The following is a 14,818-nucleotide window of genomic DNA, read 5'->3' on the forward strand; positions in this document are numbered from 1 at the left end:
TTCCTTTAGGATGGACGGGTTGGATCTCCGTGCTGTCCAAGGGGCTCTCAAGAGTCTTCTCCAACACCACAGTTCAAAAGCATCAATTCTTCAGCTTTCTTTATAGTCCAACTCTCACATCGATACATTACCGGAAAAACCATAGCTTTGACTAGACAGACCTTTGTCAGCAAAATAATGTCTCTGCTTTTTAGTATGCTGTCTAGATTGGTCATAGCTTTTCTTCCAAGGAGCAAGTGTCTTAATTTCATGGCTGCAGTTACCATCCACAGGGATTTTGGAGCCCAAGAAAATCAAGTCTGTTTCCATTGTTTCCCCATCTATTTCCCATTAAGTGATAGGACTGGATGCCATGATCTTTGTTTTTTGAATGTTGAGTTTTAAAAGCTTTTTCACTCTCCTCTTTCACCTTCATCAAGCAGCTCCTCATATCCTCTTCACTTTCTGCTATAAGGGTGGTGTCATCTGCACATCTGAAGTTATTGATATTTCTCCCGGCAATCTTGATTCCATCTTATGCTTCATCTAGACTGGCATTTCGCATGATGTACTCTGCTTATAAGTTAAATAAGCAGGGTAACAATATACAGTCTTGACTTACTCCTTTCCCAATGTGGAACCAGTCCATTGTTCCATGTCCAGTTCTAACTTGATTTCCAGGAGGAAGATTAGGTGGTGTGGTATTCCCATCTCTTGAAGAATTGTACACAAGTTTGTTGTGATCCACAGAGTCAAAGGCTTTGGCATAGTCGATAAAGCAGATATTTTTCTGGAACTCTCGTTTCTTCTATGACCCAGTGAAGTGCCTCAGTCATGTCCAATTCTTTGCGACCCCATGAACTGTAGCCTGTCAGGCTCCTCTGTCCATGGGATTTTCCAGGCAAGAATATCGGAGTGGGTTGCCATTTCCTTCTCCAATGGATGTTGGCAATTCTACCTCTGGCTCCTCTGCCTTTTCTAAATCCAGCTTAAACATCTGGAAATTCTCTGTTCGTGTACTGTTGAAGCCTTGCTTGGAGAATTTTGAGCATTACTTTGCTAGCATTAGACTTAACTGTTGGCGTAGATGGTCCATGGGGTCGCAAAGACTGAGCAACTTCTTTACTTTGCTAGCATGGATGAGTACAATTGTGCTGTAGTTTGAACATTCTTTGGGATTGGAATGAAAATTTACTGTTTCCAGTCCTGTGTCCACTGCTGAGTTTTCCAAATTTGCTGGCATATTGAGTGCAGCAGTTAAGAGCATGTTTTAGGATTTGAAATAGCTCAACCTGGAATTCCATCACCTCCACTAGCTTTGTTTGTGATGCTCCCCAAGACTCACTTGACGTTGCACTCCAGAGTGGTTACCTGTAGGTGAGTGATCATACCATTGTGATTATCTGGGTCATGAAGATCTTTTCTGTACAGTTCTTCTGTGTATTCTTGTCACCTCTTCTTAATATCTTCTGCTTCTATTAGGTCCATACTGTTTTCTGTCCTGTATTGTGCCCGTCTTTGCATGAAATGTTCCCTTGGTAGCTCTAATTTTCTTGAGCTCTTTTCCATTTTCCATTCTATTGTTTTCGTCTGTTTCTTTGCATTGATCTGTTAGGAAGGCTTTACCTCTCCTTGTTATTTTTCGGAATTCTGCATTCAGATGAGTATATCTTTCCTTTTTTCCTTTGCCTTTCTCTTCTATCTCTGTAAGGCACTATCAGATCTAATCCCTTGAATCCATTTGTCACTTCCACTGTATAATCAAGGGATTTGATTTAGTGGGTTCTAGTGATTTTCCTACTTACTTCAATTTAAGTCTGAATTTGGCAATAAGGAGTTCATGATCTGAGCTACAGTCAGCTCCTGTCTTGTTTTTGCTGACTGTATATTCTTTGAAGCTGAAGATGGATATCAGTCTGATTTTGTTATTGACCATCTGGTCATGTCCATGTGTAGAGTCATCTCCTGTGTAGGGTTAGGGTTGAAGAGTGTTTGCTGTGTGGTGGTGGTAGTGTAGTTACCTCTGGCAACCCCATAGCCTGCCATGCCCCTCTATCCATGGGATTCTCCAGGCAAGAATACTGGAGTGGGTTGCCATTTCCTTCTTGAAGAGGATCTTCCCAACCCAGGAATTGAACCCAGGTCTCCTGCACTGCAGGAGCTATGAGGGAAGCTTGCTGTGTACTCTTAACAAAAATGTTAGGCTTTGCCCTGCTGCTGGTACTCCAAAGTGAAACTTGCCCATTACTTCAGGTATCTCTTGACTTCCTACTTTTGCATCCCAGTCCCCTATGATGAAAAGGACATCTTTTTGGGGTGTTAGTTCTAGAAGGTCTTGTAGGTCGTCATAGAACCGTTCAACTTCAGCTTCTTCGGCATTATTGGTTGGAGCATAGACTTGGATTACTGTGGTAAGTCAATGATTTCCTTTGGAAACAAGTAAAGATCCTTCTCTTGTTTGAGATTGCACTCAAACACTGCATTTTGGACTCTTGTTGACTATGAGGGCTTCTTCTAAGGGATTCTTGCCCACAGTAGTTGATAAAATGGTCATCTGAGTTAAATTTACTCATTCTAGTCCATTTTAACCCATTTAGATTGCTAAAATGTTGATGTTTACTCTTGCCACTTTCACTTTCAATTTGTCTTGATTCATGACCTAACATTCCAGGTTCCTATGCAGTATTGGACTATCACCAGCCACATCCTAACATTGTTTTCACTTTGGCTCCTTCTCTTCTGTTGACCTGAGGAGTTCCATCTTTCAGTGTTGTATTGTTTTGCCTTTTCATACTGTTTAAGCTTCTCCAGTGGACCACGGTCTCTCAGAACTCTCCACCATGACCTGTCCATCTTGGGTGGCCCTAGAGGGCATGGCTCAGTTTCATTGAGCCTTTCATTCACAAGGCTGTGGTCAATGGATCCAGCCACTAACTAAGTGCTCTTGCTTTGTAAGTTTTCCTTTACATTTTTCAGTTCTTGCTTGACTCATCCTTTCTAGAAAATTCAGTCTTAAAGTTATTTTTAAATTAACTGAATTTTCTGAAAGGCAGTTCCAAAAGAACTAGGGTTTAAGTTTAGAGCCTTTAAGTCTGTAAAAGTCTTCTCTGAAGTGTTAAAGTCTTCTATGACTTTCTTGCAATTAGGTGAGTGAACTTCTGCCTCTTGTGTCAGAAACAGAAAACTCAGATTATCCAGCTATGTCAGAACATCCACTGGAGAAACCAACTCTGTGTGCAGGTATGTGCATCAGATTGGTGAACCCACACCCATTGAACTTGAATTTGTATACTGCTGACATACATAATTTAAAAAAAACTTTTAAACAGAAACCTTTTCAAGGTGTACAGCTGCAACAGAGAGCTTACAAGAAGCATTCATAAAAAGAAAAAAGGCATTTATAGAGAGATCCTCACAGAGACAGAAAGAGATAAAGGATAAAGTTCACGCCTCTGGAAATTCTCAAACCAAAACAATAACGGAGAAAACTACAGGTATCTGTTATCAAAGTGAACTGTGTATTTACTTAGTGGTTTTACTCAGTGGCATTACATATTTTACTCAGTGGCTTGTTCTCCACTCAGGTTCATTTGTAAGTCACCTAAAGGGTATGAGTAAAGTTAAGGCGTCTCTTCCTAAAGATAAAAAGACTGCACAACCCCATACGCACCAAAGGCCACTAGGGTATGTATATGGATTTATATATATCTGATGGACAAAGGAATGGCAACCCACTGCATGGGAAATCCCTTGGCTACAGTTCATGGGGTTGCATAGTCAGATGCAAGTTTAGTGACTAAACACGTACCTCAAGTGTCTGTCTTTAATTCCATACAAATTTCCTACAGATTATACCTTCAATTAGCTGAAATGAAAAAGCAGAAAGAAGAGAAAGCAAAGCAAGATATACATGCCCAAAGCAAAGCAAGGACAAAAGAATTTCATAAGGTAAGCAGCATCCCACACATACCCCCAACTTTTCATGTCTAAGGCACATCAGAGCCTAATATTAATAACTGATATTATTTCCTCCACAGAAAACATTAGAGAAGCTTCGAGCCAGAAATACATGCTGACTTTCTGCACAAAGGTTTCTTTTTATTCATAACATTATTATTTAAGTCAATAAATTTTTAAGGATTTTCACACGTCCTGATTCTTTCCACTGCCAGTCACCATAGTTCCTCCAAAGTTGTCACCTTCAAGGCAGCCCTGAAGAAGAGTTAAATTTGGTTAAATTTGGAAGACAGTTACATTTTACTTTCCCACATCACCAGTCATGGATATAAGTGGCTTGTATCTCCATCAGGAAAACACAGCACTATCGAGTGACTATTATATCCAATGGAGAATTCAATCTTTGGTCACAGCGTTAAGGGCTCTAGGATTTGGTTCCATCAGCCCTCTTTGAAATGACCTACAAAAATTATTTTCTCTAATGTGTACATACCTACAAAAAGTTCTGCTCAATCCACAGCTGTGATGCCTGTATAACAGAAATATTAAAGGTTTCATTTTCAGAGATGCTCACGTAAAGTTCTGAAGCCAGCTACCCCAGTCAACTAGAAAACAACTCCAGAAATCTAGGCATAGACTGTTCCATGCTAGGCATAGGCTACCAATGTCTGGGTACTAGAACAGTGCTAAACTTCACAAGTGTTAATTAAAGCTAATAAAATGTTCCCAACAGGCTGAATGCTAACAAAGTAGCAGGAAGAAAAACCTAGTTGGGATTTTGTTTTACGGTCATGTCCACAGCAAATGAGAAACTGCATTCTAAAAGCCTTGGTAATGACCATCAAAACCTGACAGATAGAACAAATTACTTGCCACAGCTGTTTTAGTTGGGCCTCTCTGATCTTCAGTGGAGTGCACTTCAAAGTTTGCCACCTACAGAAAAGGATTTTAATAACTGGGACTGATTCGGTTCCATTTTCATTCATACCTAAGCTTTGTTGCAAAACATACATGTCATCAGGCAACTTTAATATTAGAGCTTTCGTGTTTTTAAAATATAGTTTTAATATGGATGTTCAGAAAGGCTATTTTCACTCAGCCTATTCAGAGCAGTTGAACAATTTGCCCATCATCATAACATCACTGAAAAAAACAGAAAAAACACCCAACGGGCTGTTTAAACGTCTAGTTTTTTCCATTAAATACAAGGGGGGAAGAATGAAAATCTTACCTGTAATCTTTAAGATCCAATTTCCTCAAGCAGTTCACTATAGGTTCCTAGAAGTTAAATATAGCAAGTACATTGGTGTTTATTCTTTCATCTTTCCTAATATTGAAAAGCCATATTATATCCAGTTTTTACTCACGAGCCTAGCAAAAAATGTTACAGGTCTCATTGTCACCACTGCAATAAAACTACAGGGATGGAAGCAAAACCTGTGTTCTCAATGTAGCCACATTAACAGTTTATGGACACCATGAACAAGTGCCCATTTTCAGTAGAATGAGGCTTTATAAGTAAGTTTCCCAAGCTTAAGAGAATGTGCGAAAGACTTCTTCTGCACCTGTACAGCTCCAGTCCATGGGGTTGCTAAGAGTTGGACACAACTGAGCACACTTTTCACTTTCATGCATTGGAGAAGAAAATGGCAACCCACTCCAGTGTTCTTGCCTGGAGAATCCCAGGGACGGGGGAGCCTGGTGGGCTGCCGTCTATGGGGTCGCACAGTCGGACATGACTGATGCGACTTAGCAGCAGCAGTAGCACCCATATAGAAGTTCCACTGTTTTGCTAAGCATGCTATCAGTAAAGGAAAGCTGCTAAAAGCAACAGAAAGTGAAAAGCAAAATACCTGTTTAGGGTCAGGAGATGGGATGTCTAGTTCTTCATGACAACCACAGAAAAAAAAAGTTATTAGTTACTATTGAAGATTATGTCAAACTGAACAGTATAAGAAACAAAAAGGATACTGTATCAGTAGAAATACCAGGTCTGACATGCACAAAGCAAAAAAACCAACGATGCCAGATACTGAATTTATATCGCACTGTCTTTTGAACAGCCAGCAGGAACAAACTGCTGAATGCAGATACCATGCAGTGCAGTTATGATTGAACTGGAACCATCCCAACCTCATTCTGTAATGATACTCTCTGAGAAATTTACTTCCACACACACCTCTAAAATATTTTAACATGTAAAATAATTTTTTCCTATTTGTCATTCCAGCAAGGCAACTACATTAACTCTTATCTTAAACTATAAACTTAGTATTACCTTTTTACCCTCTCTATACCTATAAAACTTACATAGGAAACTATTCAATCATACTTGATATTTACATGCTAGTTGAATAAAATGTGCAAGCGACCAGGGCATTTCCATGCCCTACACATGCTGTGTCTTCATTTTTTTCCAATTCTGTAAGTACAAATATTACAGCAAATTTTTGGCCAAAATCTTGATAATTCTGTTTTACACCTAAATAACTAGCAGTCACAATAGTAATGGAATGCCATACTCAAAATTTACATTGTTTTCAGAACTTCTGAATCCTATTTGAATAGAAATTATATTCTACTTACCTCTAAAAGCTTATCAAGTTCAAATGATATTAATTCCTACAGATACCAAATAAAAGATTATGGGTTACTTACTCATGATTAAAAAACAAAAACCTAAATATATGCTTATTTAAATATTTTGTTATACTCAGCTCTATCAGAATTAAGTTTTAATTCATATCTGTATCATTCAGCAGTTGAACATTAAATTCATCATCTGAACTGGAATGGTAACCCCCCCCAAATTATAGTCACTAACTAAAAACTTACCTATGTTATCACACCCTAGAACTTGACAGAGATCATTGGGATATGCCAATACCTAAGATAAAAAAAAATTGTTAGGTTTTTCATAGTTTAATAGGCAGCTATGTCTTGTAGTTCTTTCCCACAGATCTAACAGGTAGTTCTATGAGTAAAGGAAACTACATAGTTACTCTATGAGGCGTTTCCAACGACGTAGGTTTATAGAAAAAGCCCCATCGGGATAGACCTCAACTGTTGCTTAATCATTGTTTAATTAATTTTAAATTAAGTAATTTAAAGAATACCATGAATTAATCACATGATATGTAGTTTTAAATCAATGCTTAGGAAAGGTAGTATAAAGTACCAAGTAGCTATTACAGGTAAACCAAAAAATTGCATATGTAAATTTAAGCTTGATTATTAAGAACTTTATTACTACAATGTGTTTAACCTTGCAGTGCCCACATTACTGCAAAACTATTTAAATGAATTTTTGGCTTTAAATTGAGAACTATAATACAAAATATTCTCATTGATAACTGGCATCATTCAGATTTATGAAATTATATGTCCTGTGTAGTCATTTCTAGCATTGCACTATTAAATTTTCTACTTCATTTTAGTATATGCATCCCTTAATTGTGGGATGCATCCCTGGTGGTTTACTGGTTAAGACTCAGCACTTCCACTGCAGGGGATGTGGGTTCTATATTCAACATCTCTATTAGAGAAATGCAAATCAAAACTATAATCAAGTACCATCTCACATTGGTCAGAATGGCCATCGTTTTAAGTCTACAAATAATAAATGCCAGAGTGTTGGAGAAAAAAAAAGGAACCTTCTCCTACATTGTTGGTGGGAATGTAAATTGGTACTGCCACTACAGAAAACAGTAGAGCTACCATATGATGAGCAATCCCACGCAAAGAAAAATATGGTTAGAAAGGATACAGGCACCTGTGTTCACTACAGCACTGTTCCAAGATATGGAACCAACATAAATGTCCACTGAGAGGTGAACTGATAAAGATGTGTGGGAGGGGTGTGTATATTACTCAGCCATTAATATGAAAATGATGCCATTTGCAGCAACATGGATGGACCTAGTGATATACAAAGCAAACTAAGTCAGAAATAGGTATCATTTATATGTGGAATCAGATACGGACTTGTGGTTGGACAGGAGATGGCGGTGTGGGGGAGCCATGGACTGGGAACTTGGGATTAGCAGATACAAATTCATAAGATAAACAAGTGCTTACTATATATAGCACAGGGAATTAATATTCTGTGATAGATCATAAAGAAAAAAGAACAAAAATAAAAATCATATAACTGAGTCACTTTGTTGTACAGCAGAAATTAGCACTGTAAATCAACTATACTTCAATAAATTTTAAAATAAATTATATAGAGGGTGTTAGGAGATTAAAAATACATATGCTTCAAGAGGAGATAGCCAAGATTCTGATAGCTTATAGTTCTAGGACCCTTTCCTGTAAGCAAAGTAAAGCTGGCACAATGTCGCTATAAAACATGCCAATCCTGAGATTCATTTTCTGAAATTACATAATGAATAGAAATTTAAAGTTGGCAAAAATGCCTTTCAAAAATTAAAACTCTGGAGAAATTCTGACAATGTATCATATTTACACAAATCTGAACCAAACTCACCTAAAGCGTTAGACATACCTTTGGAAAATCCAGACACTGTATTCCGAAGATAAAAGCCTAAAAAGAGGAGCCCATCTTCGTTTGTTTTATGTCAACATTAAAACTGAGTACTAGGATCAATACAGCTGGTAATTTAAAAGCTTATTTAACTTTATAGCCCTGGAAGCAATCTTTATGCTCATCAATACACACCCATTTTATGGATCATGTTCCTTCTTATCTGTATCAAAACTCATACTGAACAATGAGTTGTGGGTTGCAAAAGAGGACTTACTTTTGCACTTGTCTGTTAAGTCTTTGTCCACAAATTAAACAAAAACAAACACAAGTGCTACTGTAAAATGTATTATATACAGTGGTGATGAAATGATATTGAAATACAGGCAGTTAGGAAGGGAAAATTAAGTTATTAAGTACTCAGCATTTCACACTAAACTTGTCTAAGTAAAACAAAAACAGGAAGTTGTAGGTACCGTAAGGAGGGTAGCTGAGGAAAAAAAAAATCACTATTTATGCAGACTTTTCAAGATTATAATCTGTTACTTGATTCAGTGCTCAAATGGTACCTTTAAGTTCTCTTACCTAGAAATAAACCATCATAGGCAAAAACAGAATGACTTTTGTTTATTATTTGTCAAGTCAATCTCTGCTGTTAACAGCCTCAATTTTTTCTACATAATTTTTATTATAATTACTACTTCAGGAGTTTCACAAATCTGTTTTAAGTATTCTTTATTTTCTTACACGGTGGTTTTTTCTAAGGCTGGCATATACATTCATACTTATCATCTTCACTTTTATTCTGTTTACCTTGTCTGGTATTTATAATCCTATCTCTCTTCAGCCCACTTTGTCCTCTGTCCAGTGTTTAGATTTTGATGTTCTCTTTTTAAGCAAAGCAGTTTCTTCAGTATATTCCTCTTGATCCAAATATACATTCTTCTTCTTTGGAAATTCAGAACTTATTATGAAATAACTATTCTCCTGCATAGGAAGTATTGGTAGACATATAACCAATTTTACTGCACTAGTAATTACATGCAACTAAGTTACTTAAAATAACCTGAAAATTACATGTGGATTTTTTCTCATTTGATATCCTAGTAACAATAAAACACATTAAAATTTACAATACTATTGACACTTGTATTGACATAGTACTGCTAATTGATGTTCTCAATTATCTATAAAATTCTCATTTTTATCCTCACATTCTTGCACCAAGGGCATTGAGCCTTTCTAAAATTTGATAGTAACACTACAGGATAAAAATCTCCTTTTGTCAACTCCTGCCCTCCCAAAACGAAATGGAATAAAAATGTCACTTACCACCAACTTAATATCACATTCATCATGTTCAAGGTTTGCTGCAATCTCCTCCTCTGCTCTGTAATATTTAAAACATTACTCAGATGACAGTAAATTCATAGCATTCTGTTATGACATACAACTGAACCAGCAATACCAGTTATATCACTATTGAATATTAAATATGAATATTTAATATTAAGTAACATTTAATCCTTAATTATTAATTAATGAATTTCTCCTGAGAAATCTGTATGCAGGTCATGAAGCAACAGTTAGAACTGGACACGGAACAAGACTGGTTCCAAATTGGGAAAGGAGTGCGTCAAGGCTGTATATTGTCGCCCTGCTTATTTAACTTATATGCAGAGTGCATCATGAGAAGTGCCAGGCTGGATGAAGCATAAGCTAGAATCAAGATTACCAGGAGAAATATCATTAACCTCAGATATGCAGATGGCACCACCCTTATGGCAGAAAGCGAAGAAGAACTAAAGAGCCTCTTGATGAAAGTGAAAGAGGAGAGTGGAAAAGTTGGCTTAAAACTCAACATTCAGAAAACTAAGATCATGGCATCTGGTCCCATCACTTCAGGGCAAGTAGATGGGGAAACAATGGAAACAGGGACAGACTTTTCTTGGGCTCCAAAATGACTGCAGATGATGACTGCAGCCATAAAATTAATAGATGCTTGCTCCTTGGAAGAAAAGCCACGACCAACCTAGACAGCATATTAAAAAGCAGAGATGTTACTTTGTTGATAAAGGTTCATCTAGTCAAAGCTATGGTTTTTCCAGTAGTCATGTATGGATGTGAGTGACCATAAAGAAAGCTGAGCACTGAAGAATTGATGGTTTTGAACTGTGGTGTTGGAGAAGACTCTTCAGAGTCCCTTAGACTGCAGGGAGATCCAACCAGTCAATCCTGAAGGAAATCAGTCCTGAATATTCCTTGGAATGACCAATGCTCAAGCTGAAACTCCAATACTTTGGCCACCTGACGTAAAGAACCAACTCCTTGGAGAAGACCCTGATGCTGGGAAAGACTGAAGGCAAGAGAAGGGGATGACAGAGGGTGAGATGGTTGGATGGCATCATCGACTGAATGGACATTAGTTTGAGCAAGCTCTGGGAGCTGGTGATGGACAGGGAAGCCTGGCATGCTGCAGTCGGTGAAGTCTCAAAGAGTCAGACATGACTGAGCGACTGAACTGAACATTTAATATGAATTTTAAACATTAAAACTATTAAGTCAAAATCGAAACAAACTGATATAATGTGGAGCAACATTAAAATTTAAAAGCCCAACAATGTTCAAAATTGTTCCAATGTCTGAACTTACGCTGACTCTTCAATAGGAGAGAGAGATCCATCATCATCCAAGTATCTGTATCTTCGACTATCAAGGTCTTCTTTTTCTAAATCTTCAGCAACATTCATCTGCTTCAAGGATTCCTTGAGGTAGTATTCATACTTCAGTTTTTCAAGGTAGTTAAAAAATCCTCTTGCCACTGCTTGCTATATACCAGAACATCCTGTTGTAAGTCATGGACTTGGAAAAAAATTTTTTTCTGCCACAGCTTAGCAGATAGATGCTTATGTTCTAAAATAACAAGGAAGCTGTAACTCTGCCATATGGCAATCAGCTCTATCCAACACTGCTTAGATAAAGAATTCACTGTTCTACCGAGTTACCAAAGGTGGTACACCAAGAAAAACAAGCACAACAAGCATAAATCTTGTATATGGTCAACTTTGTTGACCATATACATACAAGCCCAAGTACTACTTTGAACTGAAGGATGGAGGTGGCATTTAAGTGGCAGTATAGTCAGGATAAAGAAGTATTATCAAAGTTGCAAATTGCATGCTCCAGGTGTTACCTAAATTCTAAAAGTGACTAACAACTCATTTCACACATTTAAGCTGTGTATAAGCATATATAAATAATTACCTCAAAGGTTAAAATTTTTCTCCAAGGTAATGGTTTTCTTCCATTTTCTGATACTAAAGACTTCTAAAGACTTTTTTAATGCAAATTGAAATGTCTGTTTTAGTCACTTTTAAACATAAAAGGTTAATAATTACTAATCCTTTCCAATAAATCAGATTTTAGAACAAGTGACTACAAATTATGCAGTCACTTAAAATTCAAATATTTGTGTCTACTGCTATGAACTGGCTGATCTGTCAGGTGATTCTGTCAGAAATGACATCTACTAAAGCCACTGAATACGAAAGTCAGGTGTGGGTTTGACTTACGTTATAGTAAAACAACTAGGCATTATTTGAGTTTTAGGAATGATGTTTAAAACCTGTTTGGGTAAGAGCAAGGTATAAAAACGTCCTTGGAGCACTTTACATGCAGATACATCCACCCAATATACTAGTAAAGATTACATCCAGAAGCCCAAGTCAACTTTGAACTGAAGGATGGAGGTGGCATTTAAGTGGCAGTATGGTCAGGATAAAGAAGTATTATCAAAGTTGCAAACTGCATGCTCCAGGTGTTATCTAAAAGTGACCAACAACTCATTTCACACATTTAATCTGTGATTAGCATATATAAATAATTACCTCAAAGGTTAAAATTTTTCTCCAAGGTAATGGTTTTCTTCCATTTTCTGATTCTAAAGATGGGAAACCAGGTCTTTTGTCTTTAAATTGTTCCTCAGTAATTTGTGAGAATTTCCTGGTTCTCCTTCCTTTTGGTCTTCCTGCTGATCTTCCCGTTGGCTTGTATTTCTTCTTTTTCCGTTTCCATTTCTTATTTTTGAATCTTTCAAAAATAGCCTTTAAAGTCAGTGGTATTGGCTCTATGGATGAGTCACTAGATGACTCTGTTGCTTGAGTACTTTTGGGTATGTGAACGAATTTTCTAATAGTGTTTCTTTGCTTCTGTTTAGGTGGAACAGGAACATACTGAGTTTTAAATAAGCTGCTACCAGAGGAAGAGTTGTCACTAGAAAACAGGGAAAGATTAATTGCACCCTCTCAAATTACTGAATATTTATTACCAGTAATATACTTTTTTAAAATCAAAGCAGGAAAACATGCTTAGAATAATTTCTTAAAAGATGGGCTCAGTACTAACAAACTGCTAAAGTGGGCCATAATGCCACTCCCATGGTGATCCTTCATGTATCCAAGTTCCATAAAGGCATCCTGTTCACGGCTAGATCCTAAACTAAGTAAGACAAAGCCTCCTCTAAATAAAACAAAAAGTATCTTGTAGAGCGGTATCTGATGTAAATATACTAGAAATGCTCATGTGATTTCCCAGTGAAATCAATGATTTAGACTAGATACCTTTCATAATATATGTCAGCTGCCTTGCTAACATGAATTAATGAGAACAAGTTGATTTTAAAGCAAGATTCACTAAAACCCCTCTTATAGTTCAAAACTTCAAAGGCCTGTCCAAACCAAGTTTTCCTTTTCTGTTCCAATTCTTGAAAATAACATTTACCACCCCTCATTACTAATGATTTATGCCCTCCCAGTAATTCAAATACAGTAAATATTACCATCCAGTCTCTTATCTAGGAAAAATCTGGTGGCTTTTTTTAAAGGCACTTACCTTTGATTCTCAGTTTCCACAGCTGAATCAAATGCCGTTGCATAGTTAAGAGAATCCATTCTTGATCCAAGTCCCTCTCAAATTATCTTTTGCTTTCAATAGATTTCTGACCGTGAAAATCTGGTAAATGTGGTGTAGTTTCCCTGAACAAATTAATGCCAACAGTTAGTGATAATAGTAATGCAAATATTGATGTAGCTGTGAGTTATGTAAGTAATATGTAAACTAAGGCCACATCACTTACGAAGCCTTTAATATTTTCTGGTTGTTAACTGTAATTTTAGATCAATTCTAAAACCTAGAGATTTGATTCACGGGTTCTGTTTGTTTTGCCTCCTTCATCTGTACAATGGAATAAGATTCCAGAAGAGCAGGTAATTTCCAACAGTATCAAGGAACTTTCCCAGCAGGAAAAAATGTTAATTTTAACCCTAAGCCATAGTAATGTACAATGAAGAGTATCAGTGTTCAACGGAAGTTAACTACTATGTGTGGCCTCAGTATAGCAGGGGAAATAATCATTAGGTCTTACTACCTCAATCCAAACTCCTGGTCTGAGATTTACTATTAGGGTATTAAAAGTTGTAAATTCTCCAAATTCTCAATAAAAGGCTTACAGACTACGACAATGTCCGTTGTCTTTTTTTTCACTTCCGTTGATACAGTATTTTGGGCAAAATTTTTAAAAAGATAATGTCTTTTACTTCTCAACCTCCCTTATAGAGAGTGCCATCATTCTCCCACTGTTCTTAGTTTTTAGCATTTTAAGAGCGATATATTTCAAATACAGGAAAATAACAGGTCACAGATCTCAAGCTTTGCAAAATCTAAGCCATGAAGTAACTGCCCTTAAAAACAAGTTAAACGAAAAGTGGATCCAATGACAGCGATGGCATACCTGAGCGTATTATCAAAACTAAAGTTAACACAGTCTTTTCCGGAATCTGGAAAGCAATCCTGTGCAAGTGCTGCTTCCTAGTCGGGTACTCTGACCGTACCACGCGACCGCGAACAACTCGTCCTCGGCGCCTTGCGCGATCCTGGGGCGAGCGTCTCCAGGAGGCGCCCACCTCGGGCAAGGATGGCGTTAGCAACCGCCATTCAGAGAATGAGCATTATTTATGCTCCACTGTAACATTCACGGGCCACGGTCGCAATGCAGCCCTAGGCCCGCAGTCCACAACCACCGAGGGCCCCCCGCCATCAGGGCCCAACTCCCGGGGCTGCGCCCGGCCCCGCCGCGCCCGGAAAAAGCCACAAGAGCGACCCCTCCGCCTCCCACAAGGCCCGGACGCCCGTGTCCTCTTTCCGACCCCTCCAGAGGCGGATGGCGTATACTAACCTGCGCCGGCTCGACACAGGCTCCTGCTGCCGACAACAACCTACAGACCACAGCCCTCCGAAAAGCAAACAGCAACCAGCCTCCGCAGCCGCGCGGGAGGAAAGGCTGAGCGCGCGGCGCGCCCAAGCTAATAGTGGGGCGGAAGTCTCGCGATAACAACTGGA

General features: G+C 38.0%; 2 protein-coding genes and 8 non-coding genes across 21 annotated transcripts in view; 1 reads left to right on the forward strand and 9 right to left on the reverse strand.

The window, feature by feature from the left end:
- Positions 1 to 4,193, forward strand: part of CEP295 (centrosomal protein 295) — a 55,526-nt gene extending 51,333 nt beyond the window's left edge. For 7 of the 10 annotated variants that reach the window (XM_043452710.1, XM_043452714.1, XM_043452713.1 and 4 more), the window contains 4 exons: positions 3,126 to 3,219; positions 3,309 to 3,473; positions 3,564 to 3,663; positions 3,828 to 4,193. In XM_043452710.1, the coding sequence (XP_043308645.1) occupies positions 3,126 to 3,219; positions 3,309 to 3,473; positions 3,564 to 3,663; positions 3,828 to 3,969 (501 nt within the window). In that variant the 3' untranslated portion in view covers positions 3,970 to 4,193. The remainder of the gene's footprint in view (positions 1 to 3,125; positions 3,220 to 3,308; positions 3,474 to 3,563; positions 3,664 to 3,827) is intronic. The other 3 variants (XM_043452711.1, XR_006266497.1, XM_043452718.1) reach the window with 3 other exon arrangements.
- TAF1D (TATA-box binding protein associated factor, RNA polymerase I subunit D) lies at positions 4,057 to 14,805 on the reverse strand. Of its 3 annotated transcripts, XM_043452723.1 has the most exons (14): positions 14,655 to 14,805; positions 13,313 to 13,455; positions 12,310 to 12,694; positions 11,075 to 11,250; positions 9,755 to 9,812; positions 9,236 to 9,409; positions 8,444 to 8,482; positions 6,772 to 6,823; positions 6,523 to 6,558; positions 5,790 to 5,821; positions 5,168 to 5,214; positions 4,806 to 4,869; positions 4,430 to 4,465; positions 4,057 to 4,191 (listed from the first exon to the last, which is right to left on the reverse strand). In XM_043452723.1, the coding sequence occupies exons 2-6, from the start codon at positions 13,369 to 13,371 to the stop codon at positions 9,266 to 9,268; spliced, it is 822 nt and encodes a 273-aa protein (XP_043308658.1). In that variant the 5' UTR covers positions 13,372 to 13,455; positions 14,655 to 14,805; the 3' UTR covers positions 4,057 to 4,191; positions 4,430 to 4,465; positions 4,806 to 4,869; positions 5,168 to 5,214; positions 5,790 to 5,821; positions 6,523 to 6,558; positions 6,772 to 6,823; positions 8,444 to 8,482; positions 9,236 to 9,265. The 3 variants fall into 3 exon arrangements, with proteins under 3 accessions (XP_043308658.1, XP_043308657.1, XP_043308659.1); XM_043452722.1 differs by having other exon boundaries at positions 4,430 to 4,869; XM_043452724.1 differs by lacking the exon at positions 8,444 to 8,482 and having other exon boundaries at positions 4,430 to 4,869.
- On the reverse strand, positions 4,272 to 4,398 carry LOC122431505. Its single transcript, XR_006266529.1, has one exon. It is a non-coding gene; the product is annotated as a small nucleolar RNA SNORA25 (small nucleolar RNA).
- Positions 4,655 to 4,777, reverse strand: LOC122431509. Its single transcript, XR_006266533.1, has one exon. It is a non-coding gene; the product is annotated as a small nucleolar RNA SNORA32 (small nucleolar RNA).
- On the reverse strand, positions 5,007 to 5,079 carry LOC122431501. The gene has a single exon (XR_006266525.1). It is a non-coding gene; the product is annotated as a small nucleolar RNA Z40 (small nucleolar RNA).
- Positions 5,316 to 5,448, reverse strand: LOC122431506. Its single transcript, XR_006266530.1, has one exon. It is a non-coding gene; the product is annotated as a small nucleolar RNA SNORA1 (small nucleolar RNA).
- LOC122431502 lies at positions 5,905 to 6,041 on the reverse strand. The gene has a single exon (XR_006266526.1). It is a non-coding gene; the product is annotated as a small nucleolar RNA SNORA8 (small nucleolar RNA).
- Positions 6,654 to 6,724, reverse strand: LOC122431519. Its single transcript, XR_006266539.1, has one exon. It is a non-coding gene; the product is annotated as a small nucleolar RNA SNORD5 (small nucleolar RNA).
- LOC122431510 lies at positions 6,870 to 7,000 on the reverse strand. Its single transcript, XR_006266534.1, has one exon. It is a non-coding gene; the product is annotated as a small nucleolar RNA SNORA18 (small nucleolar RNA).
- Positions 8,631 to 8,758, reverse strand: LOC122431515. Its single transcript, XR_006266537.1, has one exon. It is a non-coding gene; the product is annotated as a small nucleolar RNA SNORA40 (small nucleolar RNA).
- Positions 14,806 to 14,818: the final 13 nt, after the last annotated feature.

The sequence above is a fragment of the Cervus canadensis genome, chromosome 29, assembly GCF_019320065.1.
Source record: "Cervus canadensis isolate Bull #8, Minnesota chromosome 29, ASM1932006v1, whole genome shotgun sequence".
Taxonomy (NCBI): domain Eukaryota; kingdom Metazoa; phylum Chordata; class Mammalia; order Artiodactyla; family Cervidae; genus Cervus; species Cervus canadensis.

Coding starts and splice junctions, on each gene's coding strand:
- TAF1D (XM_043452724.1), bottom strand. CDS start 13,371: ATGGATTCTCTTAACTATGCAACGGCATTTGATTCAGCTGTGGAAACT. Junction 11,251..12,309: donor GAAAAATTTTAACCTTTGAG/GTAATTATTTAT, acceptor TCTGGTATATAG/CAAGCAGTGGCAAGAGGATT. Junction 9,410..9,754: donor AATGTGATATTAAGTTGGTG/GTAAGTGACATT, acceptor CTTCCTATGCAG/GAGAATAGTTATTTCATAAT.